Here is a 27,072-nt window from a genome sequence, read left to right as displayed (position 1 = left end):
AATGTGTTGCTGGAAAAGCGCTGCAGGTCAGGCAGCATCCAAGGCACAGGAGAATTGATGTTTCGGGCATAAGCCCTTCTTCAGGAATGTCAGAATTCCTGAAGAAGTGCTTATGCCCGAAACTTCGATTCTCCCGCTCCTTGGATGCTGTCTGACCTGCTGCGCTTTTCCAGCAACCCATTTTTCATACTCTAGCTGTGGCCTAGCAAACCTTTTATACAATTCCAGCATAATCTCCCTGCTCTTAAACTCTATGCCTTGGCTAATAAAGTCAAGTATATGCATTCTTAACCACTTTATCCACCTACCCTGACACCTTAAGTGCACATGCACACCGGTGTCCTTCTGATCCTCAGTGCTTCCTAAGACTCTATTGTTGATGTATTCCCTTGCCGTGTTTGCCCTGTCCAAGTGCATCATCTCATTGTGATCTGGATTCAATTCCAATTGCTTCTGATCAGCCTTCTATGTTCTCTTATAGTCTAAGGTTATCCTCCTCACTATTTATTATCCTATTTATGAAGCATACTACCCAATATCCCACAGTCATCACTCTCTTCCTCCTGCTACTCAGCCAATTGTGGATCCAATTTGCTGAGTTTCCTTAGATCCATCAGTTTCTGACCTTTGTTATATGTCTCCCATCTGAGTTCCTGTTTAGAGCCTTGCTCATGTCTAAGTAGGTTACACCAAAAGCACTGGCCTCATCTACACTCGAGTTGAAGTCCTTTCTATTGCTCAATCTCCCTGGCTCCTTATTATATGGATGGTTATATGAATACAATTGATGTTCCCTGCAACTGAGGGAATCTTATGATGCAGAAAAAAGTCCCACTGCTCACTGTGTCTGAATCTACCATTCATTGGAAACTTTGCACTCCCTGGCCTCTAAACAAAGAGATCTGCCTTATGTACTCATGTGACCCTGAGAAAAGAGTACTGCTAATTCTTTGAATTTTTATTTTAAGTCCTTGTGTGTCTTTGACAGCCACTAACAAGGTATACTCACAGGACATGTGAGTTCTGAAGTGATCCTTTATGAGGTCACACTGGTCAGAAACCCTCTACTTGGATAGGCATCAGAGTCCCCTTGCATGCTAGGGGTTCAGTACCTCCCTCAGTGATTTGATTATCTAATTCCTAAAATCATTACATTTTCTTGTTTTTTTTTTCCTCTCCAGACCCCTTTTCAAAGCTGATAAATGTAAAGTGGAGGACCTACCAATGGATACTTCTGTAATGTCTTCCCCATGAAGGATTTAACACAAAAAATGAGAGAAAGAGACAGAATACAATGAGAGTCGGAATCTACCAAGAGATGGAGGAGGGTGTTAAATAGTCAGGTTGGGTCGGTGTCTTTTCCTCGCTGTTTTACTAGTGACATTGGTGCTTGGTGTGGAGAAATAGAGTGTTTTTCTTTTCTTCCCAGACCAGATTCCTTTCTTTCCCTCTCCCACAAATGAGGTTATAGGCAGATTTCACCAAAGTGAGCAAAATATAGAGCTTCACTTATTTATTTGTCAAAATTCTTGTGCTCCTGGCATTTATTTGCCTTTCCTCTGCTCTTCCCTTCTTTATTTGTCTAAATGTCACATCCACTTTCCAGAGCAAAGATGCCATGCAGTTCAACCCCAAATCTCAGATTTTCTTTCTCCCTGTTCTAATAGTCTCACATTTCGATTTTAGATATTTAATGCTGCTGCTCTCCTCCACTTCGACATTCCATGCACTGGAAGGCATTGGTATCACAGAGATAGGAAGTATTCTTAAAACACTCAAAAAATAATTACTACTATGAATAGATAGATATTCTTGAGACAAGGAAGGAATGATGTGAAGCATAGAAAACAGGTGCAGCAAGGTGGTGGTAGCGTTTGGGAAAGAAATGTTAACAAAACAATCCTTTTCTTCCTCAGTCCCAAAATTAATTTTGTCCAAAGCTGAACACCAATCAGCTTATACACCATTTAGCTGATACATCTGTTTTTTTTTCATATATTGCATTTCTTCATCTCCTATTTCTGATGGAAGAATGAACAATTATGTCCTTCTTAGAACAGACACTTGACTTAAAAACACAATATATTCTAATGCATTATGGCAATAGATAGAATCTGCACTGACTAGTTTTAAATTCTCTAATATCTGATGACTCTGCTGTTATAAAAACTAATTATTTTAAAACTTTTATTCTTGCATTGAAACAATGCTGCTTTAATTCAGTTTTCTTAAATTTCCATCAAGTTTTACATTCTGTAATAGCAATGCTGCAGCATTTTAAGCTTTTATAGCAAAGATGTGTGATATTTAAAGTTCTAAATTCTGCATTAAAACAATAATGTACATACTGTGAATTAGCTCTTTTTTCCCAAACAAAATGTTTGTGTTTTTTCAACTTCCAGAGATTTACCTCCTTCAGCAGCCTAGATGCAAGTTTTCTATCTCCTTAGAAACAAAATGACATTTTCCCATCTTTCATAATGTAAATATATTTTTAGCAAAACCTCATGATGGAAACCATAACTAAAATTCCTGCTGAAATTGATAAGAAAAAGTTGCATTCGAGTCAAAATGTTCACTCTGTTTCTCACTCAACAGATGGTGCTGGACGATCGACAAATACCCTTTTGAGTATTTACACGACTTACTGTTTCTTCAGATCTCCAGCATCCACCGTGTTTTATTTGATTGTATGTGACAAAATGATTCCTTTGGATAAGTCATCGTTCTTGTATTCACACTGGTGGTGTAAAAGAGAAGCAATAAACCTTCTTAGATACAGAACAGACATTCAAGTCTTGGGTGGTGTAATAAAAATCTGGTCTGATTCCATTTAGTAAAATCAATTGGTTTCAGTTAAAATCAGGTGGCCAATAATGACGCAGTGACTGCATCAGTTTACGTCAAAAGGAGAACAATGTATTTATGAAAGTATGTGGTAAGAGTTTATTTAACCATCACATGCTCTAAAATTGTTGAGGCATTTTGAATTACTACATTGAAAAAGGAGACAGACTGCTAATTGAGTAAACACATACAAACCAACTCTTTAAGCAGTATGTCTATAAAGAGTGGTGCATTTATCCTAATGTGTGTAAAATATTTTCCATAAGTTTTTAACGACTAAGTTTAGGAAGAAAAATATGAATAAGGTATTAGCCTAAAAGATATTGCTATCATCTTGCTGCAATGTTGTTCCTTCATTGCTCATATTGTGAATGCAATTAATGATGCTGGAGTGTAGCTCTACTGATAACAGCATACAGAATATTGATTGTGTGTCCATACACAGAATGTGGCCAACTATACAAATGTAACTGCCATTATAGTTGACCATGAACTTATTCTTGTCTGATAGTTGCACAGGTCTTTTCCTGCAGAGGCATTAAGTATCCATGAGAGATTCAACAGACTCGCTGACAGGCATTCCCACCACTCCCTGAAGATGCTTTCATCAGCCCAACGTCCATTAGTTCCGTACAGTCCAGGGATCAGAACAAGAATAAAATTGGGGACCTCAATTTGTTTTTGTAAAATTCCATACAACACCAACTGCTCGATTATTGCAGGAAATTTTAATAAGTTTAATGTTAATCACCAGGAATAATTTGTACTGTAATCTATATTCTGATCGAAATATGTCAGATCCACTTGAACACTGGAAATTATGTTAAAATTCTTCTTCATCTACCATATTTTTGGAATACATTGAATATGTCTTAACTTCCTTGTAAATTTAATCTTACATACAAATTGTCATAACAGGAGGTTAAAATACACTCTGGTCAGCGTATAAATAAAGGTCAAAAGGTATGGCGCTGACAGCAGGTCAGCGTCTGAGAAGCAGGAGAGTCAATGTGTTCGGCATTAGCCCTTCATCAGGAAAGTGGGCCAAGAGGGCTGAGAGATGAATGGGAGGGATGGGGCTTGGGAAAGAAGCTTGGAAGGCAATAGGTAGATGAAAATGGGAGATGATGGTGATAAGTCGGAGCCGAGGGTGGAGAGGATAGGTGGAAAGGAAGATGAACAGATAGCACAGTTCAAGAGGGCAGTGCTGAGTTGGAGGGTTAGATCTGGGATAAGGTGGGGGTAGGGGAAATGAGGAAACTGGTGAAATCAACATGGATGGCATGTGGTTGGAGGGTCCCAAGACAGAACATGAGGCGTTCTTCATCCAGGCGTCAAGTGGCTTGAATTTGGTGGTGGTGGAGGAGAACTCACACGTCCTTGGCGGAGTAGGAGGGGGAGTTGAAGTGGTCAGCCACAGGGCTGAGGGGTTGTTCACTTCCTTCATATAAATAAAAGTGCTTTAAATAGCATTTACAATCATGCTCACTATTAGTCCTCCTCTGTGCAGCCATGGGATTGGAAGCATGGAGAATTAGAAGAATTTGATGCTTCAGAGTATTATTTTACTTGTGTGAGGAGGTGTTGATTAATTCACTGAGATGACAAAAACAAGCATTTTATTTGGTTTTAAGTGTAAGCCCTCAATACTGCAATTGGCTGCAAATAATTTATATGATAGACTGATTAATTTAGCTTTACTTTTCCCAAGGAAAGTTAGTGAGAATAAGAAACCTTTAAGAACTTGAAATTTTGATTGTTAGAAAAACATATTTCTCCATCTCTGGTAAAATAAACATTGTGTGGTTCTTTGCATTCAAATTAAGTATCAAGAAAATGTATTTCAGGAAAAAAGCTACAAGTTATTCCAAACTCTCTTTTTATTTAATATCAGTTTCACAAACATATTCAAAATCAAAACACCACCAATTCCAATACATGACTGACTACATTTATGAAAATATTTACATACATCAAAATAGTGAATAATGTGCAACACCAGGGGAAAATAATCTGACAATTTTAAATGCAGCACAGGTACTGTTCTGAGCACCAGAAAATTGCCAACAAGAACTTGGTGAGTGAGGTTATGTAGCACAATTTGATTATTTTTCTTCAATTACAATAGAAATATGTCAATATGTAAACATCTTACAATATATCAATAGCAAAGATAAAACATTTACACGTTCTAATTTTTCTTTAAATTCACAGTCACATTTGAAAACAGCAATTAATAACATTTTAATAAAGACAAATATTTCCGTGACATAATTTATGTAATAGTCAAAAATTTGTGATTTCCTTTCTGATTGGCAAGTGAAGATCTTGGTCACGAGTGTACTGTTGTAAAATTGATTCCAGTCAGCTTTCTGTTGCATTTTATTTCACCTTTCTATTGCACATCGCGTGACAGATTAAGGACTTTTGGCTTCTTGATTTAGACTTAACTGCCTCTTCCAAACCCCACTTCATTGCCTCAGTCTCAGTTCTAGAATAAAGTCATTTACATTCAGACTTGTCTTTGAGCAATATGTTTGTTAAATGAAATTTTACATCCCAACCACAGCTCACGATAAAAGTCCTTTGCTCTTAAACTTTAGTATGCAAGTTTGTTTTACAAACAAAAGCATTTTGGTCTTGGTTTGCAAATAGAACTATTTTTTCTAAATTGACATTCCACTTACTGTTATTGGACACAGTACTTTCAATTTGTATTTATTTTATATAATTGAAATACTCAACATCTTTTACGTAAAAGCATTGATAAGTTGGTAACAGCACATTTTATGACACCTATAATTTTGTGTATGATTGACTGTAGAAAGCTTCTTTTAATCTGATTTTAAGATTTTCACAACATATTTGAAATTGTTTCAGTTTGCAGAGTGTCAGTTGGTTGTTGCTATTTTACAATGAGAGCATTTTTAGAAAGTAAACTTTGGAATTATATAACCAATGTATCCAAAGTAGCATCGTCTGCCACGTTAATATGTCATACTCAATCTCCCATTGAAATGGGAATGTAAATGCAGCACTAATTCAGAATCAATGCTAATTATCTAGCTTAGATGCTAAATATTTACTTTGTGCCAAAGAATACTAAAATGAAACTCATTTTCCCATGCATACTGATCAGTTGCTCTGTTGAGTAAATTTCAAAGGCCAAATCAGTGCATGTATTGTAATGCTAAATAGACCTCATTTTCTTCATCCAAAGATGAATTAAAGTTCAGAAGTAATTTGAGTCACACCTAAATCCTGAAAGTCATCTCTTGCTTGGGGTGCCAAAGATGACATTTCCACTGCTAGTCATACTTCCCGGTTTGCATTCCCGACACTATTGCGGAACAATGCATTGTGTGTGGTGTTCCTTACTCTGCTGCTGGTCTGCAATTCGAGCTTCATCCCTGCGGAACAGCAAAAATCTTTGAAGCACCTTTTAAAATTTTCATCCAGAAAAGCATAGAGAATGGGATTAAGGCTGCTATTGGTATAGCCAAGAGCTACTGAGAAATAATAGCAGGCAGATACGACTGTAGTTTCAGGCACATCTGTCAAAGCTTTGACTAATACAAAAATGTGAATGGGAGTCCAACAGATGATGAAAACTGCTACAACAATGAGGACCATACGTGTGATTCGACGCAAGTTTCTGTCTTTCTCTCTGGAACCAGATAGCAGCCTCACACTCTTTAAACGTAGAATCATCAGACTGTAGCATGCAGAGATGATGAGAACCGGGATAACAAAGGCAAAGATAAAAACACAGATTTTCAGTACTGTGTCCCAGTACCAGTAGGGTTGAGGGAATTTCAATTCACATTCGACGCTATCTATTGGATACAAAAAAAAAGAGTCTGCAGTTATGATGGCATCTGAAATCAAAACTATTACAACTAATCCTTCTTAACTGAGATTTTAAATGATAAATTTAACTCCCTTGAGGGAGCCTTTAATAAAAATGTCAATTTACTGAATAGCCCCCAAATAAAGAAAATATCAACAACATCCTCTTTATTTTGTAATTGTTGAGAGGGACAAGTTCCAATTCACAGGAAAAAAACAGCCATGAAGAACTAAAGTGATAAGGGACAGCATAAAATGAAAAGGCTGACAAAGATGGAAAGAACAGCATAGATTTTACATAATGAGACCAGCAAAGGGCCATAAAGCAGCTTTATACAAGCTACTGAAGGGGATCATATGAAAGGAAACTTGCAAGGGACATCAAAGCTAAGAATAAAAAGATTTCTCATAACATAAAGCGGGTGGTCAGGAGCCATGTTGACCCACTAGAGGTTGAAATTTGGGATATTATCAATCACTGTTGGAAAGTGGAGTCAGGTTACACTGCCTTAGTATTTAAGGTAGAAAAGGAGGACAGCTTGCTGGAAGCCCTGAGGAAATTAATAGCAGACCAGGGACAGGGACTATCAAAATTAACATAAGTAAAACATTGACAGTGAGGAAATTAATGGAACTAAAGGGAGATGAATCCTTAGGATCTAATTGCTTCCATCCAAGGGTATTAAAGGAGGTAGAGAAGTGTGTGGCAGGTGGCCTAATCAAAATCTTTCCCAGATTGCAGGAGTTCTCCCTCTGGATTGGAAAACTGCACCTGTCACCTGGTTTTTTAAGAAAGGTGAAAAAGAAAAACTAGGAATTACAGACATCTGTGGTGGGAAAATTATTGGAGTCCATTGTCAAGGATTGGATAACTGAACACCTTGAAAATTTTCAGCTAATCAGGGAGAACCAGCATAGTGCTGAAAATGTGTTGCTGGAAAAGCGCAGCAGGTCAGGCAACATCCAAGGAACAGGAGATTCGACATTTCGGGCATAAGCCCTTCTTCAGGAATCAGCCCATTCCTGAAGAAGGGCTTATGCCCGAAACATCGAATATCCTGTTCCTTGGATGCTGCCTGACCTGCTGCGCTTTTCCAGCAACACATTTTCAGCTCTGATCTCCAGCATCTGCAGACCTCACTTTCTCCTCGAAGAACCAGCATAGACTAATGGTGGATAAATCATGCCTGATCAACCTCTATATTTTTTTGAAGAGATAACTAAAGCAATGAACACAAGAATATGGAGTTCCAGAAAAAGTCCAATATAAGAGATTTAGTTAAGCTGGAAGCCCATAGAAATGGCTTCCTGGTTAGTAAATTGGTTGAGTGGCAGGCATCAGAAAGTTGGAATAATTGCCAATTATCAAACTGGCAAGTTGTGACTAGTGGTATCCCATAAAGATCTGGGCTTCAGTTATTTATATTATTTATTAATGATTCGGATAATGGCATAGAAAGTCATATCTTCAAATTTGCTGATGACACAAAGTTAGGTAGCATTGTAGATAGTGTAGGTGATAACATAAAACTACAAAAAGGATATTGATAAACAAGGTAAATGGGCAAAATCATGACAGACAGATTTCAATGTAAGCAAGAATGAGATTATTAATTTTGGACTGATTCAGGATAGCTCAAGGTACTTTCTAGATGGTATGAACATATATCCAGTGGATGTCCAAAGAAATTTGGGGGTTCAGGTACCTGGATCTTTAAAATGCCCCAAATACATGCAGAAAATAATCAAAAAAGCTACTGGAATATTGGCATTTATGTCTAGATGACTGAATTATAAGAATGGAGAAATTATGCTGCAATTGTACAAACTGCAGTACAACATAGGTTTACAAGAATGATACTTGGACTTCAGGGGTTAAGCTTTGTGGACAGAAGACGTAAACTAACCCTCTTTTGTTGAGAATTTGGAAGGTTAAGGGGTGAGCTGATTCAAATTTTCAAGATATTAACAGAAAACACAGGTAGATAAAGATGAACTATTTTTACAGGTAGGAGATTTTAGAACTAGGGGGCATAGTCTAACATTGCAGCTAAACTGTTCAGCAGAGATGTTAGGAACCATTTCTGCACATGAAGGCTGATAGAGATTTGGAACTGTCGTCCACGCATGGTAGTTGATGCTAGGTCAGTTTTTAACTTTAAATCTGGGATAGACATTTTTTTAAGCAAAGGTAATAAGGGATAGTGGCCAATGACAGGTACATTGAGTTAGGTTACTGCGGAGGAAAATCCGCTTCCCTGTCCACCTACAGCATGGCCACACAGAACATAAGGAACTATGTCTGCCTAAGCCACTACCCAGAGTGCCTCAGCCTTGACCAAACTGGCTTACAAAGGCACTAGGCAGCAAACAGGAGATGACTCAAACCACTCCAGACTGGGGAATACACTTCCTGAGACAGCCTGATAGTAGACTTACTAGCCGTCAATAAGCACAACTGCTCCAAAGCTCTAAGAGCAGCCTCACTCCTTACAAATAATGGAACTCCACAAAAAATGTTCACACTGAAAGGCACCAAGGTACCTCACTTGCGAACTAACCACAATGGAAGCCCATTGATGCCTGGATGAGAAACATTAGAAACATCTCAAAGAGGATTGGAATCTCCTAACTCAATCACAGACTGATTGCTGCTACCAGACAGCTGATTGTCCTCCCATTGATTATGTTTTATTCTTGATTGTACTGTAATTCACACCACATTATTGTACCCCTATCAAACTGCCTGTGCTCACTACTCGAGGAAGAGAACTCTTGGTCTACCCGTACAGGCAGTCAGTTCTATGTCAGCATCGTCAATTTCTCTTCCAGCAATGTTACTTGCAATAAACAACTTGCCAATTTCACCTGTTCCATGTTTGCATAGTCTCTGTTCAATTGGGTAACTTCTCCGACAGCTTGACGTAGTCGGCAGGTCCTTTCTCTCAACAGGGTAAGCAAACATGACTTTTTAAAATTATGCTAAATTCGGACCTGGCGGCTAGCTCTGCCACAGCGTGTGATACATACAATGGGTTGGACATCTGGGGAGAGTAGCCACAACTCTGATCGGCTACGGCAGCATTTTAGTACTGAGCTGTTTTGATACTCGAGTGAAGCAGGCCGGTGAACTCCCAAATTATACGCTAAATTATAGCCCATTTAGATAGACGTGTGATCCAACTTGAGCCAGATCACAAGCCAAGAGCCTGATCCAGCCAGGGGAAAGATGGACTGGCAGGAGGTGCCTGACGAGACAGAAGGAAAGACCGCCAATCAAATTTCTTGTTTTGGGAGATCCTGTGAACAGGGGTAATTGACAGGAACCCTGCTGTTTTGTTTGTCTGTCTTGTGTTTGTCTTGTATTTGTCGTATCTGTTTGTCCTTTTTGTTTCTGTGTTTGTCAGTGCTACAGTCTGTTCTCTCTTCCCAGCTCACACCAGAGGTCAAATGAGGTTGCGGGACCCCAAACCCTTGGCAAAAGGACTGCCCTGGGGACGAGTCTAAGTTGTCCTGCTGAGGCAGCGGTCCACAGACACTAACTCTTTCAAGACAGTACCACTCACATTTGGAGAATAAGGTAGGGAATACCTGGTCACCAGCCAATATTGTTTGGGAGCAGAATAGGGACGGTAGGTATGGTGACTCTTTGTGGATAAGATACTAATGAGTATTTCATATCAGCATTTACTGTCGAGAAGAATATGAAAGCTTGAGAACTTGGAGAAATAAACAGTGATATCCAGAGGAGGAGGTGCTTGATATTTTAAAATACATAAAGGTGGATAAATCCTTGGGACCAGATTAGCTGTATCTGGGAACTTTGTGGGAAGTTAGGGAAGTGATTGCTGGGCCCCTTGCTGAGATACTTATATCATTGATAGCAAGGGCATGATGTCAGAAAACTGGAGGGTGACTAAAGTAGTGCCATTATTGAAGAAAGGTGTAAGGAAAAGTAAGCAAACAAGAGCTTGATGTCAGCGGTAGTTGTGTTGCTGGAGTGGATTCTGAGGGAAATAATCTGCATGTACTTGGAAAGGCAAGGACTAATTAAGGATAGTCAACATGACTTTGTGCATGGGAAATCATGTCTCACAAACTTGATTGAATTTTTTTAAAGAAGTGATGAAGAAGATTGATGAAGGTGGATGTTGTCTATACGGACTTCAGCAAGGCATGCAACTAGGTTCTGCATGTTAGATTGGTCATAAAGGTTAGATCACAGGGAATACAGGGAGAACTAGACATTTTGATACAAAATTTGCTTGAAGGTAGGAGATAGAAGGTGACAGTGGAGGGTTGCTTTTCAGACTGGAGGCCTGTAGCCAGTGGTTTGCCACAAGGATCAGTGCTGGGTCCATTGCTTTTAATCAGTTATATAAATTACTTTGATGTGAATATAGGAGGAATAGTTAGTCAGTTTGCAGATGACACCAAAACTGGTGGTGCAATGGACAGTAAGGAAGATTATCTCAGAGAACAACAGGACCTTGATCAGATGGGCCGAGGGGCCGAGAAGCTGCAGAAGGAGTTTAATTTAGATAAATGTGAGGTGTTACATTTTGGTAATACAAATCCAGGCAGGACATCTACACTTAACATAGTGTCCTGGGGAATATTACCAAAAAAGAGTCCTAGGTTCATGGTTTGTTGAAGTTGGAGTCACAGGTAGACATGTTTGTGAAGAAGGCTTTGGGTACGCTTGTCTTTATTGGTCAGTGCATTGAGTATAGGAGTTGGGATGTCATCTTGCAGCTGTAGGCCAATTTTGAAATGCTGCTTTCAGTTCTGGTCTCTCTTCGAATGGAAAGATATTGTTAAACATGAAAGTATGCAAAAAAGATTGACAAGGATGTTGTTGGAATTGGAGGGTTTGAGTGATAGGGAAAGGCTAAATAGTCTGGGGCTATTTTCCCTGAAGTATCAGAGGTTGATTGGTGACCTTATAGAGATTTATAAAATCATGAGGGGCATGGCTAGGGTGAATAGTCAAAGTCTTTGTCCCAGTTTAGGGAAGTTCAAAACTAGACAGCACAGGTTTAAGGTGAAAGGGACAAGATAATAAAAGGGACCTAGGGGCAATGTTTACATGCAGAGGGTGGTATGTTTATGGAATGAGCTGCCAGAGTAGATGGTGGAGGCGGGTACACTTACAACATTTAAAAGGCATCTGGGTGGGAATATGAATAGGAAGGCTTTAGAGGGATATGGGCCAGATGCTGGCAAATGGGATCAAATTAATTTAGGATATTCATTTAGAATAATTTAGGTTGTCATGGGTGAGTTGGACTAAAGGGTCTGTTTCAGTGCTGAACATCTCTATGACTCTATGTGGATGACCATGATGTTGATCTGGAGAATGAGATCAAAGGCCCAGATGTGAATATTAAAGGATCCAAAGTTGGCATTGAGGGGCTTAATTCCAAAGAAACCAACCTGAAGTTTTCTATATGACTATTCATGATTAAGTAACCAGAGTGTGATTTGAGTCTCAAAGACCCAAAGGTGAAAAGTGACTATGATATTGATCTCCTCTCTGCCAATGTTGAGGATGTTAGCAAAAGATGCAAGGTGGATGCAGATGTTTCTGAAACTGATATCAAAGGTTCCAATGGACAGTTTCAAACGCTTAAATTTAGAATTCCTAAGTTTGGAATGGATGGAGGACAAGCAGAAGGTCCCAGCGTGAATATTAATGGAAACTGGAGATGTCAGGCTAACTGTTCCTAGGATAGAAGGTGATGTTAATGTATCTGATCAGAGGATCTGGTAAAATCAAAGGTCTTAAACTTAAAATTCAATTTTCTAGTATCTCAGGACACTAGATTGTAATTTAAACTAAACTTCATAGCTACAAAAGCCACAGTAGATGTGGATATCCCCAATGTTGTCTATTAAAAGAATCAAAAGTTCAGCACAGCAACAGGCCCTTCAGCCCTCAAGACCTGTGCCGATCATCATGCCATAATTAAACTAAAAAACAAACCTTTTGCCCTTATTCAGTCTGCATCCTTCTATTCCCTCCTTGTGCATGCAAACATCCAGATGCCTCTTAATAGCGCCATCCTTCTTGCCTCCACTACCTATTCTGGCAGCACGTTCTCGGCTCCTACCACTTTCTGCATGAAAAACTTCCCCCCGCAACTCCCTTAAACTTGCCCCCTCTTCCCTTGAATTTGTGCCCCCTTGTAATTGAAACTCCAACCCTGGGAAAAAGCATCTGACTATCCATCCTATCTATGCCTCTCATAATTTTCTAGACCTCTATCAGGTCTCCTCTCGGCCACCATCTTTCAAGTGAAAACAATCCTAGTCTTTTTAAGCTTGCCTCATTGCTATTGCTCTTGAGATCAGGCATCCTGGTGGACCTTCTCTGCATTCTCTCCAAAACCTCCACGTCTTTCTGGTAGTGTGGTGATCAAAATTGCACATAATACTCCAAATGGAGCCTAACATGTAGCTGCAACATGGTTTGTCAACTGTTGTAGTCCATGCCCCACCCAATGAAGGCAAGCATGCCATTTGCCTTCTTAATCAGTTTGGCCACCGATGTTGTCATTTTTAGAGAACTGTGGACCTGCATACCCAAATCCATCTGTACGTTAATATTCCAAAAGGTATAATTCACACTTAAATATGATCCTCCAAAATGCATCACTTCACAGAGGCTGGTGGTTGATGGGAAATGTTCACCCTGGAGTTCAGCTACTAATGGTATACCGCAAGGATCTGTTTTGGGGCCACTGCTGTCATTTTTATAAATGGCCTGAATAAGGGCATAGAAGGATCGGTTAGTAAATTTGTGGATGACACTAAGATCGGTGGAGTTGTGGATAGTGCTGAAGGACGTTCAGGTTACAGAGGTTCATAGATAAGCTGCAGAGCGGGGCTGAGAGGTGGCAAATGGAGTTTAATGTGGAAAAGTGTGAGGTGATTCACTTTGGAAGGAACAATAGCAATAAAGAGTATTGGGCTAATGGTAAGATTTGTGGTAGTGTAGATGAGCAGAGAGATCTCGGTGCCCATGTACATAGATCTTTGGAATTTGCCAACCAGGTTGATAGGGTTGTTAAGAAGGCATTTAGCATGTTAGCTTTGATTGGTAGAGGGATTGAGTTTTGGAGCCACAAGGTCATGCTGCAGCTGTACACACTCTGGTGCAGCCGCACTTGGAGTATTGTGTACAGTTCTGGTCACTACCTTATAGGAAGGATGTGGAAGCTTTGGAGAGGGTTCGGAGGAGATACACTTGAATGTTGCCTGGTATGGAGGGAAGGTCTTATGAGGAAAGGCTGAGGGACTTGAGGCTGTTTTTGTTAGAGAGAAGAATGTCAAGAGGTGACTTAATTGAGACATATTAGATCATTAGAAGGTTAGATAGGATGGATTGTGAGACCTTTTTTTCCTCCAATAGTGTTAGCTAGCACAAGAGGATGTAGCTTTAAATTTAGGGATGATACATATAGGACAGATGTCAGAGGTAGTTTCTTTACTCAGAGTTGCAGGGGTGTGGAACACACTGCCTGAAACATTAGTAGACTCACCAGTTTTAAGGATACTTAATTGGTCATTGAATAGACATATGGAAGAAAATGTTATAGTGTAGGATAGATGGACTTCAGATAGATTCCACAGGTCAGCACAACATCAAGTGGCAAAGGACCTGTACTGTGCTGTAATGTTCTATGTTCTATTTGCCTGGATTAAACTCCACCTGCCATATCTGTGCTAATCTATCTATGTCCTGTTGTATCCTTTCACAATCGTTTGCACTATCAGCAACTCTACTAATCATCGTGTCATCTGCAAACTTACTAATCAGTCCACCCACATTTTCCTCCAGATCATTTATATACTCCACAAACAACAGAGGACCTAAGACTGATCCTTGTGGAAGACCACTAGTTGCTGGTCTCCATGCTACCCTTTGTCTACTATGTCCAAGCCAGCCCACTCCAAATCTCATGTGATTCTCATGTGATTTTAGTTTTTGTACTAATCTGCCATATGGGATTTTATCAAATGCCGACATTCACAGCCCTTCACTCATCAATTGTCTTTATTACCTCTTCAATAAATTCAATCAAATTGGTGAGACATGACCTTCCCTATACAAAACCATACTGCCTATCACTAACCAGTCCATTTTCTTCCAAATGTGCATTTATCTTGTCCTACAGAATCTTCTCCAACAGCTTGCCCACCACAGATGTCAGGCTCACTAGCCTATAATTTCCTGGATTATCCCTGTTTCCTTTTTTAAACAAGGGAACAGCATTGGCTAATCTCCAGTCCTCTGGAACCTCGCCTGTGGCCAAAGAGGATGTGAAGATACCTGCTAATGCCCAGCTATTTTTTCCCTTGCCTCTCACAGTAACGTGGGATAGATACCATGTGCCACCAGGAACTTGTAAACCTTAATACAATTTAGGATATGCAACACTCTCTTCTTCAATATATTGACATTCTCTGGAGCACTAACACATTCATCCCTGACAACAACATCGGTCATGTCCTTCTCCTTGATGAATATGATATAGAGTACTCATTAAGGATCTCTCCACTTCCCGTGGGATTATTTCTTATATTAGTCCCATTATCTGCACATTTTGCATCATTGATGTACAGCGTCCTATCCTACCACCCATCAAGAGGAAAGTAGAAACCAGTAACTTCTAACTTGAAAGTCAAAGCAGGTGGCTAGTGACATCAGCTCACAGCTTGCTTTCTGGACTGTCATTTTGTGCATCCAGCAGAAAGCATACCAGGGCACACTGACAGGCCTCAGTCACATCACTCGTACCATCCACATACACCAGCATCTGACACCTACCAGTCTCTCAGGACCCTTAATGGAATCTCTTTTATCTTCTCACTGGATACTTCTGAGCTTTACAGTTATTCTTCAAGGTTCACTAGAACTGGATCTGAAATGCTGCTGCAGGGAAACTTTGCCTGCAGGGATACCTGTTTCATGGATTGGACCAGGCTGCATTTTATAGCTGTTCACATGCTCTCTTAACACTCATCTCATCTTGAGCCTACCTGAATGTTCATACCATCCTTGCTTCCAATACCGTGCTTTTTTGGCATTTCTCCCTTCAAAGCCAGAGATATCAGGCTCATAGTACTTCTGTCTTAACTTGCCATTTATCACAGACAGATAGCTTGTCCTGGTTGTCAGCAGTATGCACTAAAGTCAAGGGAGTCAGCTTTCAATCAGATGGTGTCACCATAGTAAGTCAAGGGCCATCTCCAAATTCAATCCAGAGGTTTGGGCATGATCAGAGCAGTCAGAGTCAGGTCGTTTGATTATACAAGGTAAAGAGCTGAATGGCCACCAGTAATCTTGGCTCCTTCTACCCCTACTGTGGGCTGTTCACTTCTAGAATGAAAGAAAGGGAGAGATTGATAGAGATGAAAGGCAGTGACACAACTATTAGTGCTGGTGTTGATGGGGGAAAGTTGGTGAAGGGTGCCAAATAAGTGATTTGATTATCCCTCTTCTGTACTTCCAGGTGCCAGTTTGCAAAATGGGCTGCCAATTTGTCCTTATCTGGCAGGGCAAATTTCACAACCCAAGCTGTGCAATACCAGTGCTTGCCCAGGTGCACAGAGGGCAGCAAAGGGATTTTAATCTCTTCTAAAGTATCTCAGCAGTGATGAGATCTTCCAGGTACAGAGAGGGGTAGAATCAGGTTAGCATCAGATGTCAGGAGTGCCATATGGGTAGGGGAGTTGTTTGTGAGGTGATTCTGGGACAACAGCTGGAGTAAATGTGCTAGGCCTCATGGAAAGAAGAGCTCTCTGAAACTCAGTGAAATTGACACTTACCTAAAAGAAACAGTCACCCCTAAATAACTGAAAGCATGTATAACTTTGACTTAATTAACAAAGTGGAATCTTATTGGAAAATACATCATTTCCTGTAAGAAGACCATTTTGTGGCATCTTTGTACATTGCCGTGAATTATATTAAAAATCTTCAACTAAAAAAAAGTAGTCAAGTTTGTTGGATGGATGCATTATTGTGGTTAGGTTTCATGAGGCAAGCTTAATTATTGACCATACGCAAATAATAATTACCGAATTTCTGTATTGTCTTCAGCTTTTCATGAAAGTATTCATCTGTTGCAACTTATAACCTGTTGAAAATGATTTGGACTGCAATTGGCATCCTTATTATTTGAGTGTGAAGAAACTGAACGAAAGTATACTTTTTGTGAGCAGATGTAAATTGAACATTTTTATAAAGTTTCCTTGAGAAACACTATTTGAAACACTTCATATACGAAGGTGACAATGTGTAAAACTGTCTTTCTCCTATTTATTTTCTTTTCAAAGAGATGGCTGACATTTGCTGCTCAGCTGTAAACAGCATATGTTGAAGTTGTGCTACCTACCCAAAATTTCTCACCTAGTCAACTTCAAAATATTGTGTTTCAGACCCTGTTGCTATGGAAACATGAATAGATTTAGACATGCAGGCTTATAGACCAGTGTCTGTAATGTCACAGGTGTCTGAATCTAGCTGTTTATACTCTCACTGTTTTTGTCACGAAAAGAGTGACTCATAAATTTTATATTTTCACAAGGAGTAAAAATAGTTTGTGTATTCCTGTTTACTTCTATGAGTAATTAAATAGTTTACTTGATCAAACAATTGACATTGGAGCATGCCTTCCTCTGTTAGGCAATCTAAAGAAACTGTAGAAATGAGTATTTGTTACATAGCACAGTGTTCCACATTGAATCCACAATCTATATTTTCATCAAAATTAGCGAATAGAGGAAAATGCATTACCTAGTACATTATTATGGAACATTGATTAGATTGAATGAGCATGTGCTCAAATTCTCAAGATGCAGTCCCAGTGGTCATAGCTTTTTAAATAGAGTCCAATATTGTAAAATGAATCCTTCAGTATTTGTACAGCAGCAGTTTATGAGCCCATGCTTCATATCCAATATAACTGTTACAACGCTAACATAGGTATTAAGGGTTCAATACTTTTAATTCAAATTACTCCAAAATAGATAAAATATTTTTGCTTAAATCAATTGTAGCTACATATTTGTCACTGTGACTTGCATTTATGAATATTATTAACTTAGACTGGAAATGATTGATGTTTCATGCTGCAATTTCTTTGGAAAATCAGTTATAATGATAACTAAAGCTTAATGGCCACAAAAGCAATGCTAACTCCATAAAAAAGGATTTTATATAACCATCAGTGCAGCACAGCTTTATGGGGAAGAAGGCATAAAAAACCGCAACAAGACAATGTGTGCTGATCTTATCTAAAGTGAATAACTGCTATACTCCTAACACGTTAATACATGATTAGGCTAATTCTGATTTTATTTTTGACTTAATTATGTGTTTGAAAATGCCAAGTGGAAGTTTTTATCATCATGTATTCATGATGTTAATTCAGCCAATGAGTGAACAATCCTTCTAAGTTAAGTTTCTATTTCTCATCTAGGAACACAGAAGCATAGGAAATAGGAACAGGAATAAGTCATTTAGGCAATTAAGTCTACACCACCATTCAAAGCAATCATGGTTGATCAAGCATTTCAATGCCTTTTATCCACTATCACCATCCCCCTATCCACTGCAGGTAATCAAAAAACTCTCCATAAGCATTGCCACCTTCCATAGTCCTCACCAATAGCGAATTCCAAAGATTCATAACTCCGAGTTAACAAAAAGACTTTCTCTTCATCTTGGACCTAAGTGGCATCTCCCATATTTTCAAATTATACTCTAGCTATAGATTCTTCAGTACGGACAAACATTCTACCTGCACTAACCTTAGAGTCATAGAGTTCAACAGCTCATGCTGACCAAAATGCCCATCCATGCTAACCCCATTTCCCAGCACTTGGCCCATATCCTTCTAATCCTTTTCTGCCCATGTATTTGTCCAAATGCCTTTTAAATGTTGTTAATGTACCCGCCTCAATAGCTTCCACTGGCAGCTCATTCTGTATGCGTACCATGCTCTGTGTAAAAAAGTTGCCCCTCAGGTTCCCTTTTATTCTTTCCTCTCTAACCTAAACCGACGCCCTCTCGTCCTCGATTCCCCAACCCTGGGAAAAAGGCTGAGTGCATTCACTTTATCCATGGCTCTCATGATCTTATACACTTCTATAATATCCCCTCTCAGGGGATAACTGACATACCAGTCTTTCTTGAATAAGCTGCCTTTGCTGCCTTCCAGTCTTCTGGGACATCAGCCGTGCCTAACGATGATGCAAAAATACCAGCCAGGGCCCCTGCAATTTTTTCTCTAGCCTTTAGCAGAGTTCTTGGATATACCTGGACCAGGAGATTTATCCACCTTCAAACAATACCTCCTGTATTGTGATATGGACTGGCCCCAAGATATGACCACTAACTTCCTTAATTCCCACCTTATCTAACCCTTTACTTATTTTGTTAGTTTAAATTAAATCGCGTTTTATATATTCCTTTGTCAGCCATGGAAAAATGGCATTTTTTGAGTTTTAGTATCATGAAGAAATGCATAATTCCTCTTAGTAATGTAATAGTTCGTTGAAAACTAATGTCTATGCACAACTATGCCTTTTAAAGTCAATCCCCTCTAAACATTCTACACTTCACTTTAAAATTATGATCCGTTGTTAATGACTCTTCGACTAATTGGAACAGCTGATTCCTCTCCATTCTGTCCATGGCCCTCATAGCTTTATGCACTTAAATCAGGTACCCCTTCATACTTCTCTACTTTAAAAAAAAATCCATGCAGCTTCTTGCCATAGCTAAAATCCTCCAGCCCAAGTAACAGTCTAGTGAATTAATGTTGGTACATTCACATCATTCCTAGAATATGGCAGCCAGTACATTTGCATCACACAAAACCAGGCAATGACCATCTCCAATAAGAGACAATCTAACCACTTCCCCTTGACATTCAATCTGTTACCATTACACAGACTCCACTATCAACATTCCGGGGCATACTATTAACCAAAAACCAATTGATAAAGGCAAATATCCAGAATGCCTTCTTAACTATTATTAAGCAGTCCTGCTGCCTTCAGGCATCTGTGGACAAGCACACTAAATCCCTCTGTTCATCTGAACCACTCTCTTGTCTTGTTACTTCTTCCAAAGTGCATCATCTCATTCTTTCCTTGGTTAAATTTTACCTGTCATAATCTGCCCATCTGATCATTCGTCTACATCATCCTGTAACCAATGACCTTCTTCCTCAATGTTAACAAGCCTGCTAATCTTCATGTTAGCTACAAACTTACTTCTCCACTCTCCACCCCCAACCCCACCAATGTCCTTATCGATATTGTTTATACATATCACAAACAATAAAGGACCCAGCATTGATCCCTGTGGTACACCACTGCACACTGGGCTCTAGTCACACAGTCAGCCTTTTATACCAATAAACAATTTTGGATCTTTCTTGCCCAGTTACCTGTCTTCCATGTGGGACCTTGAAATAGTTTGATAAAATCAATTAAAAATGACATTAGCTGCCAAACCCTCATCTACGCACTTAATCACCTCCTTGAAAAACTTGTTAGACATGACCTCCCATGAAAAAGCCATTCTGACTATCCCTGATCAAACCTTGTCTTTCAAGGTGATTAAGTCTGTCCTTAAGAATGCTCTCCCAGTAGTTTCTCTACCAATGATGTAAGATTCACTAATTTCTAATTCCTTGGTTTATACTTGACAAATGGAACCACATTAGCTGTCCTTCAATCTTCTGGCAACTCCCCTGTGACCAGGCTGGAATTAAAAATTTGGTTCAGAGTCCCCATCATCTCCACCTCTGCCTCCTAAAGCAGCCTAAGGTACAATTCATCCTCACCTGGGAATCTGTTCACTTCTAAATCTGGCAAATCCTCCAATTCTTCACTCCCTATGTCACACTGCTCAAGAACCTCAGTATCCCTCTTACCAAACTTTGCATATACTCCTCTAGCTTAGCTCCTCCTTCTCCTAAGTAAAGACAGAGGTGAAGTTCAATACTCTACCAAGTTCTCCAGCTCCACACACAGATTTCTCTCCTGGTCTCTATGGCCACTAATCTTTCCCTGGTTATCCTCTTTCCCGTTTCCTTAAGGAGTTTCTTGGGATTCTTAGTAAAGCTGCCTGCCAGAGTTTTTTTCTTGCCCCCTTGCAACTCTCCTAATTGTTTCCTTGAGTTTCCACCTGAGCTTTCTATATTCCACCAGGTATACACACACACACACACACACACACACTCACACACACACACATACCTGCTGGGCAGATTCTGCCTTATTTTAATAAAATCTGCCCTCCACAATCCAAAACTCCATTTTTGCAGACTATCTTTTTCCTTTACAGGAACAAATGGGCGGCACGGTGGCACAGTGGTTAGCACTGCTGCCTCACAGCGCCAGAGACCCGGGTTCAATTCCCGACTCAGGCGACTGACTGTGTGGAGTTTGCACGTTCTCCCCGTGTCTGCGTGGGTTTCCTCCCACAGTCCAAAGATGTGCGGGTCAGGTGAATTGGCCATGCTAAATTGCCCGTAGCGTTAGGTAAGGGGTAAATGTAGGGGTATGGGTGGGTTGCACTTCGGCGGGTCGGTGTGGATTTGTTGGGCCAAAGGGCCTGTTTCCACACTGTAAGAAATCTAATCTAATCTAAATTTAAATAATGTTCTGTAGTGATTGCTATCACTGAAATGTTACCCCAGTGCTATCTTGATTACCTGTGTGTACCAATATGAGGAAAACCTTCTTTTACACAAAGCATTGCTGTGATCTAGATCAAGAGAACGTGAGGACTGTAGATGCTGGAGAGTCAGAGTCGAAACGTGTGGCGCTGGAAAAACACAGCTGGTCAGGCAGCACTCGAGGAGCAGCAGAGTCAATGTTTCTGATGAAGGGTTTATGTCTGAAATGCTGACTTTCCTGCTCCTCAGATGCTGCCTGATCTGTGCTTTTCCAGCTGCACATTTTTTGACTGTGACTACAACACATTGCTTACAAAGGTGGTGCTTGGAATGAACAAAATCTTGAATTGAAAGATAGCTCATGGTCATCATTACTGAGACTATCTTCATTGTTCAAAACAGACATCTGGTTCACAAAAATCAGATTTTACTAATGCTTCATAATTGTTAATATTCTTTAGGGGAGGAAACCTGTCATCAATACCTGGTTGGGCTACATGTAACTCCAGACACAGCAATGCGGTTAACTGCCCTCTGCAATGCTCTGGTCATGCACTGAGTTCAAACACACTTACAGATGGGCAAAAAATGCTGGCAATGGTTGCCAGCAATTCTCACATCTTACAAAGAAATTTTTAAAAAGTAATTTTTAGGGCTATGGAGAAACAAAACATGGAGTATAATTAATTTAGTAGTTTTACCACCACATAGTATAGACATGATAAGCTTCCTTCAGTTCTCTATCATTTTGTGATTATATGAATTCTCAGTTCCTCCAATTCTGACTTCTTGTGAAAACCCATTTTAATTCTCTCACCTTTGGAGCATTGACTTCAGCTTTCCAAGGTCTAAGTTTTCAACTTTCCTCAATAAATATTCCCTAATTCTACTCATTCTTTCCTGTTTTCAGGACTGCTTAGCACTCAACTCTTTAATAAAATTTTTGGCTATTCCTCCTAAATGGCCTTAAATCATTTCAAGCTAAATTATATTCACAATGAAGTATTTTGTGATAATTCAAGTCTTTAAAATTTGTATTTTAACATTGTTATTGATGTTATGTTATATAAGACACATAATTAACATTTAGGAAACCAGTTGCCTGATAACTTCAAACATGTTCTTTTCCTAAAGGCACAGGTAGATGGAAAAATTTTAAACTTCTCAAGTTCTTTTCTCACATTATGTTAGACACCATCCAAGCTATTTCATCACTTATAATTTAGTCATAATTTTTTTTTTGCTTATTCAATAAATGCTTTCTACTTCTTTAAAACTTAGAAAGAAAGACTTAACAAAATTTAACAAAAATTAACATAACAATTAAATACTTTCGAGTAAAAATCAGACTTTATTAATATTTCCTAACTCTGTGAATTAAAATGATTTTGAAGCAGCTTCAATACTCACCATTCCTGGTACCAGTGCCTCCCAGCACTGTGACAGGTATGCCAATAACTGAGGCAAGGATCCAGATACAAACATTTATCACTTTTGCCTTCAAAGGGGTACGGAAATCCAACGCTTTCACTGGATGGCACACAGCAATATATCGATCAACACTCATCATTGTCAATGTGAAAATGCTGGTAAACATATTGTAATAATCAATGGAGACCACTATTTTACACAATGTATCTCCAAATGGCCAAGATCCCAGCAAATAATCAGCACTCTGAAAAGGCATTGTGCTTGTTGCTAGAGCATCTGCTGCAGCAAGATTAAAAATATAGATGTTGGTAGCTGTCTTCATCTTGGTGTGTCTAAAAGAGAAACACAGAAACCTGTTTTTGTCATTATTACCATCCACTACCATACAAAAGCACAAGTGCAATCAAAATTAATTCAGGTACTTAAATACTTATCATTCAGAAGGTACATAATTTGTTAATTTGATCTATTCACATATAGAGTTACTGTACCTGATCACAGAACCTGGATAGTGCAGATTAATGCCATTTGGCCCATTATGTCTGCACCAAACTCCAAAGAGTATTCCACATCCCCCTTCCCGTAACCCCACATTTTTCATGGCTAACCAACCAAGCATGCACATCCTTGGACACTAGAAGGCAATTTAGCATAGCCAATCCGCCTAACTTGCACATCTTTGCACTATGGAAGGAAACCAGAGTCCCCAGCAGAAGCTCATGCAGATACGGGGAGAATGTGAAAACTCCACACAGACAGTTGTCCAAGGCTAGAATTGAACCTGAGTCTCTGGTACTGTGAAGCGACAGTACTAACCATTGTGCTACCCATTGTGCTCAATCTTATTAAAGATGCAAATATCTAAAACCAAAAGATTGGCTTGTATATTCCTGAAGGTGTCAGGATATGTATAATGTCATAACTATTTCTGGGCCTTGATCACATTTGTTTCAGAAGAAATTTTATGGGAGGTGACTAATTAACAGACTGTCTCTCTGCTTGCTGTCCAGTTAAGATGGTGCGTAAGCTCCAAAATTTCCAAAGCTCAGGCTAGTATAGCCCTAAGCAAGGGAAACTGATAGTCCAAGCTGTCTGGTGCAGGCATGGAATCCTGCTGGATCTGGAGCAGCAGGAAAGCAATGCAGACACCATCAACATGAGAGCAGGCACTGAGACATCATGAGCCTTCATGAGGATTCAGCTGCAGGATTTCTGCATTCAATGATGAGGCTATGAGATGGAAAGAGGGCAGCTTTGCAATTTTTCGGTAGGATTAGTTAAACTTCTAACGTATGCAATAAGCATCTACCTCCCATTATTTATCTACTTATTTGATAGATTGTGGGTGGGAAAGGTGGTGGTGGCTCTTGTGATGCCAGCAAGATTGCAGTTCTGCTAATGAAATGCCCACTAATTGATTTATATCTGTCCACCATCAATTGCATTTCACTTATCAGTGTGCTCCTCCCTCTGGGAAAAGTGTGAGCCACTGGGAATACCTCATGGAGGCAGTTCAATGCTTTATTTTGTAAAATTCACTTGTTCCAACCTCCAAGGAAGAGATGGGGTTAATGGGACTAGAAAAATTCTAGTCATTGGGTCACACCGTCAGATATTAATTTACTTCTTATGATGGAAGCATGATGCCCAATTCAGAGATTATATGAAAATCACTCAAGGAAAATTCAAGCCATATCAACCAAAAATATAAGGTCAGTTTTTAATGTGGTATGAGTCTAGTCAGATGCTGATAATGTGCCGATAGGCTCCAGTAATTCACCAATATTTTCTAACAGTAACTAAAAAAAATCATGATTCATAAAGTTCTTCTGAACAGACATTTTGCTAAATTGATTTAGTCTTCTTCAGTTGTAACAAGAATTGTGACTTAGAAGAATTTTCTTATATCTAAGTTACAATAATAATAGAAAGAGATTTAAATGAGAGCATTACTAAGTTTGTCATACCAAAATTAATTTATTTCATATGGATCTAGTCTTGTTAATGTTGAATTGAAAGAAACTCCTGTTTTATATGGAATATTATATTATTAGAACAGTTGGACAGCTAGTGTTTGAGGAATCAAGAACAAAGGTAGAATAAGAGTTGTATGTTGCCTCCATACATGTGACAGTTAGCCCATTAGCTATTATTGTAACAACCAGAGAGTAGCATATGGACAAGGAAAGAGAGGAAGAGCAAGATTTGATGTGACTGTTCATGCAGGGTAGTATTGGAATTGGACACATGGTCATTGCTTGGGATATGCTGGAGTTGCCGACTGAAGTAAAAAAAAGACAGCAAAGAAGAAATTATGGACTTAAATGTTAGGATAACATTTGGTGCTTGCAATTTTAAAGAATGTTGTTGGCAGATTTGGCAAGAGTCATCTGGGAGTTTTCAGCAGGAAAGAAAGTGGTTTGAAGGAAATCAAGAAAAGAAACAGGCATGGAGAACATATTTAAGGGGGTTAGAGAGAAAGGAGTATTGAAATTGGATTTTTACATATACTCCTTCTACTATTTCACAGGCATTCCTATAATAAATAATTCTAAAGATGTGATTTGCAATCACAAAAATTACAGTCCTTTTGGAGATAATCTTATAACCTATCAAAATAGCATTGTAGCGTCTTACTGGTTAAAGTGCAATTCCATTTCATTTACACAACATGACACATACATGGGTCAACCTTTAAAGCCCTTTATTACACATCAAAAGATAAACCTTAACCTGAGGGTTGTCATTTTGAATGGTGACATTTTCTAGCTTATTTGGTAAAAGGGTAGACCTTTGATAGTTTGGAACCTTCTGTGATTGGCAAGTGAGTGGGCAGAACTTTCATCATTTCGATTGCTAATTGTATTATATCATGCATTACTATGTTATTCTCAAGCAACCATTATTTGTCTGAACTTTGCAGTTAATGTTAAAGTCATCTACTTTGATGATCAGAATTTCTGCATAGTACCAGCTAATAGCTAATTAAGAAATTATTCTTCTTACAAATGTAAGACTTTTATGATGGTTGGATTTTAAACTCCCTTCTGTTAGTTTAAAATAAAACAACATTTTCTGAATATTGTGATCTTGCCTATTAAGCCTGGAGACAGGCTCATGTGATCTGTAATTGAAATCTATAGATAATCAAGATGCACATTATTACACCTTGAAATAAAAAAATGGACAGCTGTTTTCAATTTCTGGACAAACACGCAAAGACTGAAATCAAGAGAGAGGGGGTACAAAAACAGATATACCAGTTCAAAGCAGAGAAAAATATGGTTTTGACAGTGCATGGCTGTCATTGCAGATGGAATGCACTCAAGTGATTCAGTAGGATAGGTGAGATTTGAGCTTGGTAAATGCAACAAGAGTACCATGAACTCAGCATTGTGGACGAAGATGTCAGATGTGGTTAACTGGTGCAGGAAGAATGGATTGTTGCTGCTGTTTCATAGCTGGCATTCACTGTCAGAATCAACCAATTGTGTTCATGCAATAATTGATCATTCTGGAGTATTGCCCGTATAGTTACAGAACATTTCCTTGTCAATATACTGAGCTCACAGAGACCTGCACATGCTGTCATTGGCACCCAGCACCATTGAAGTGCAACTTTTTATTATTTGTGCATGTGCTGTGGCTAGGCCAGTATTATTGCTCAGCCCCAAGTAACCTTGCAAAGGTGGTAGTGCGATCTTGAATTTCAGCAGGCTCTGGAGTTTATGTATACACAAAGTCCTATTAGAGAAAGAGTTCCATAATTTTCATCCTGCAATAATGAAAGAATGATACTATTCTAAGTTAGGATGGTATCTGGCTTGGAAGGGAACCTGTAGTGGTGATATTAGACTCTAGCTTAGAGTGGTGCTGGAAAAGCACAGCAGGTCAGGCAGCATCCAAGGAGCAGGAAAATCGCCATTTCAGGCAAAAGCCCTTCCATCAGGAATGAAGGACTTCCATCAGGCTTTTGCCTGAAACATCGATTTTCCTGCTCCTCAGATGCTGCCTGACCTGCTGTGCTTTTCCACCACCACTCTAAGCTAGACTCTGATTCCCAGCATCTGCAGTCCTCACTTTTGCAGTGGTGGTATTCTCTATTGCCCTTGTCTTTCGAGAAGGTAGAGGTTGGAGATTTGAAAGCTGCTATGGAAGGAGTCTTGCTGAATTGCCTGGCAAAATCATGTGCTTCCTCCTCCTGATTTTTTCTGTCACGTTTTCCTGAATATGGCTTGCAAAT

At 39.3% G+C, this 27,072-nt stretch overlaps 1 protein-coding gene across 1 annotated transcript in view; it reads right to left on the bottom strand.

The window, feature by feature from the left end:
- Positions 1–6,041: 6,041 nt before the first annotated feature.
- Positions 6,042–27,072, bottom strand: part of oprk1 (opioid receptor, kappa 1) — a 42,864-nt gene continuing 21,833 nt past the window's right edge. Inside the window, exons 3-4 of the mRNA XM_060824342.1 lie at positions 22,809–23,161; positions 6,042–6,683 (exon numbers count right to left, since the gene is read on the bottom strand). Coding sequence (XP_060680325.1) covers positions 6,160–6,683; positions 22,809–23,161 — 877 coding nt within the window. The 3' untranslated portion in view covers positions 6,042–6,159. The remainder of the gene's footprint in view (positions 6,684–22,808; positions 23,162–27,072) is intronic.

Source organism: Hemiscyllium ocellatum, chromosome 4 (assembly GCF_020745735.1).
Source record: "Hemiscyllium ocellatum isolate sHemOce1 chromosome 4, sHemOce1.pat.X.cur, whole genome shotgun sequence".
Taxonomy (NCBI): Eukaryota; Metazoa; Chordata; class Chondrichthyes; order Orectolobiformes; family Hemiscylliidae; genus Hemiscyllium; species Hemiscyllium ocellatum.
The sequence above is the reverse complement of the archived record's forward strand: the minus strand, read 5'-3'. Positions and strand labels throughout refer to the sequence as shown.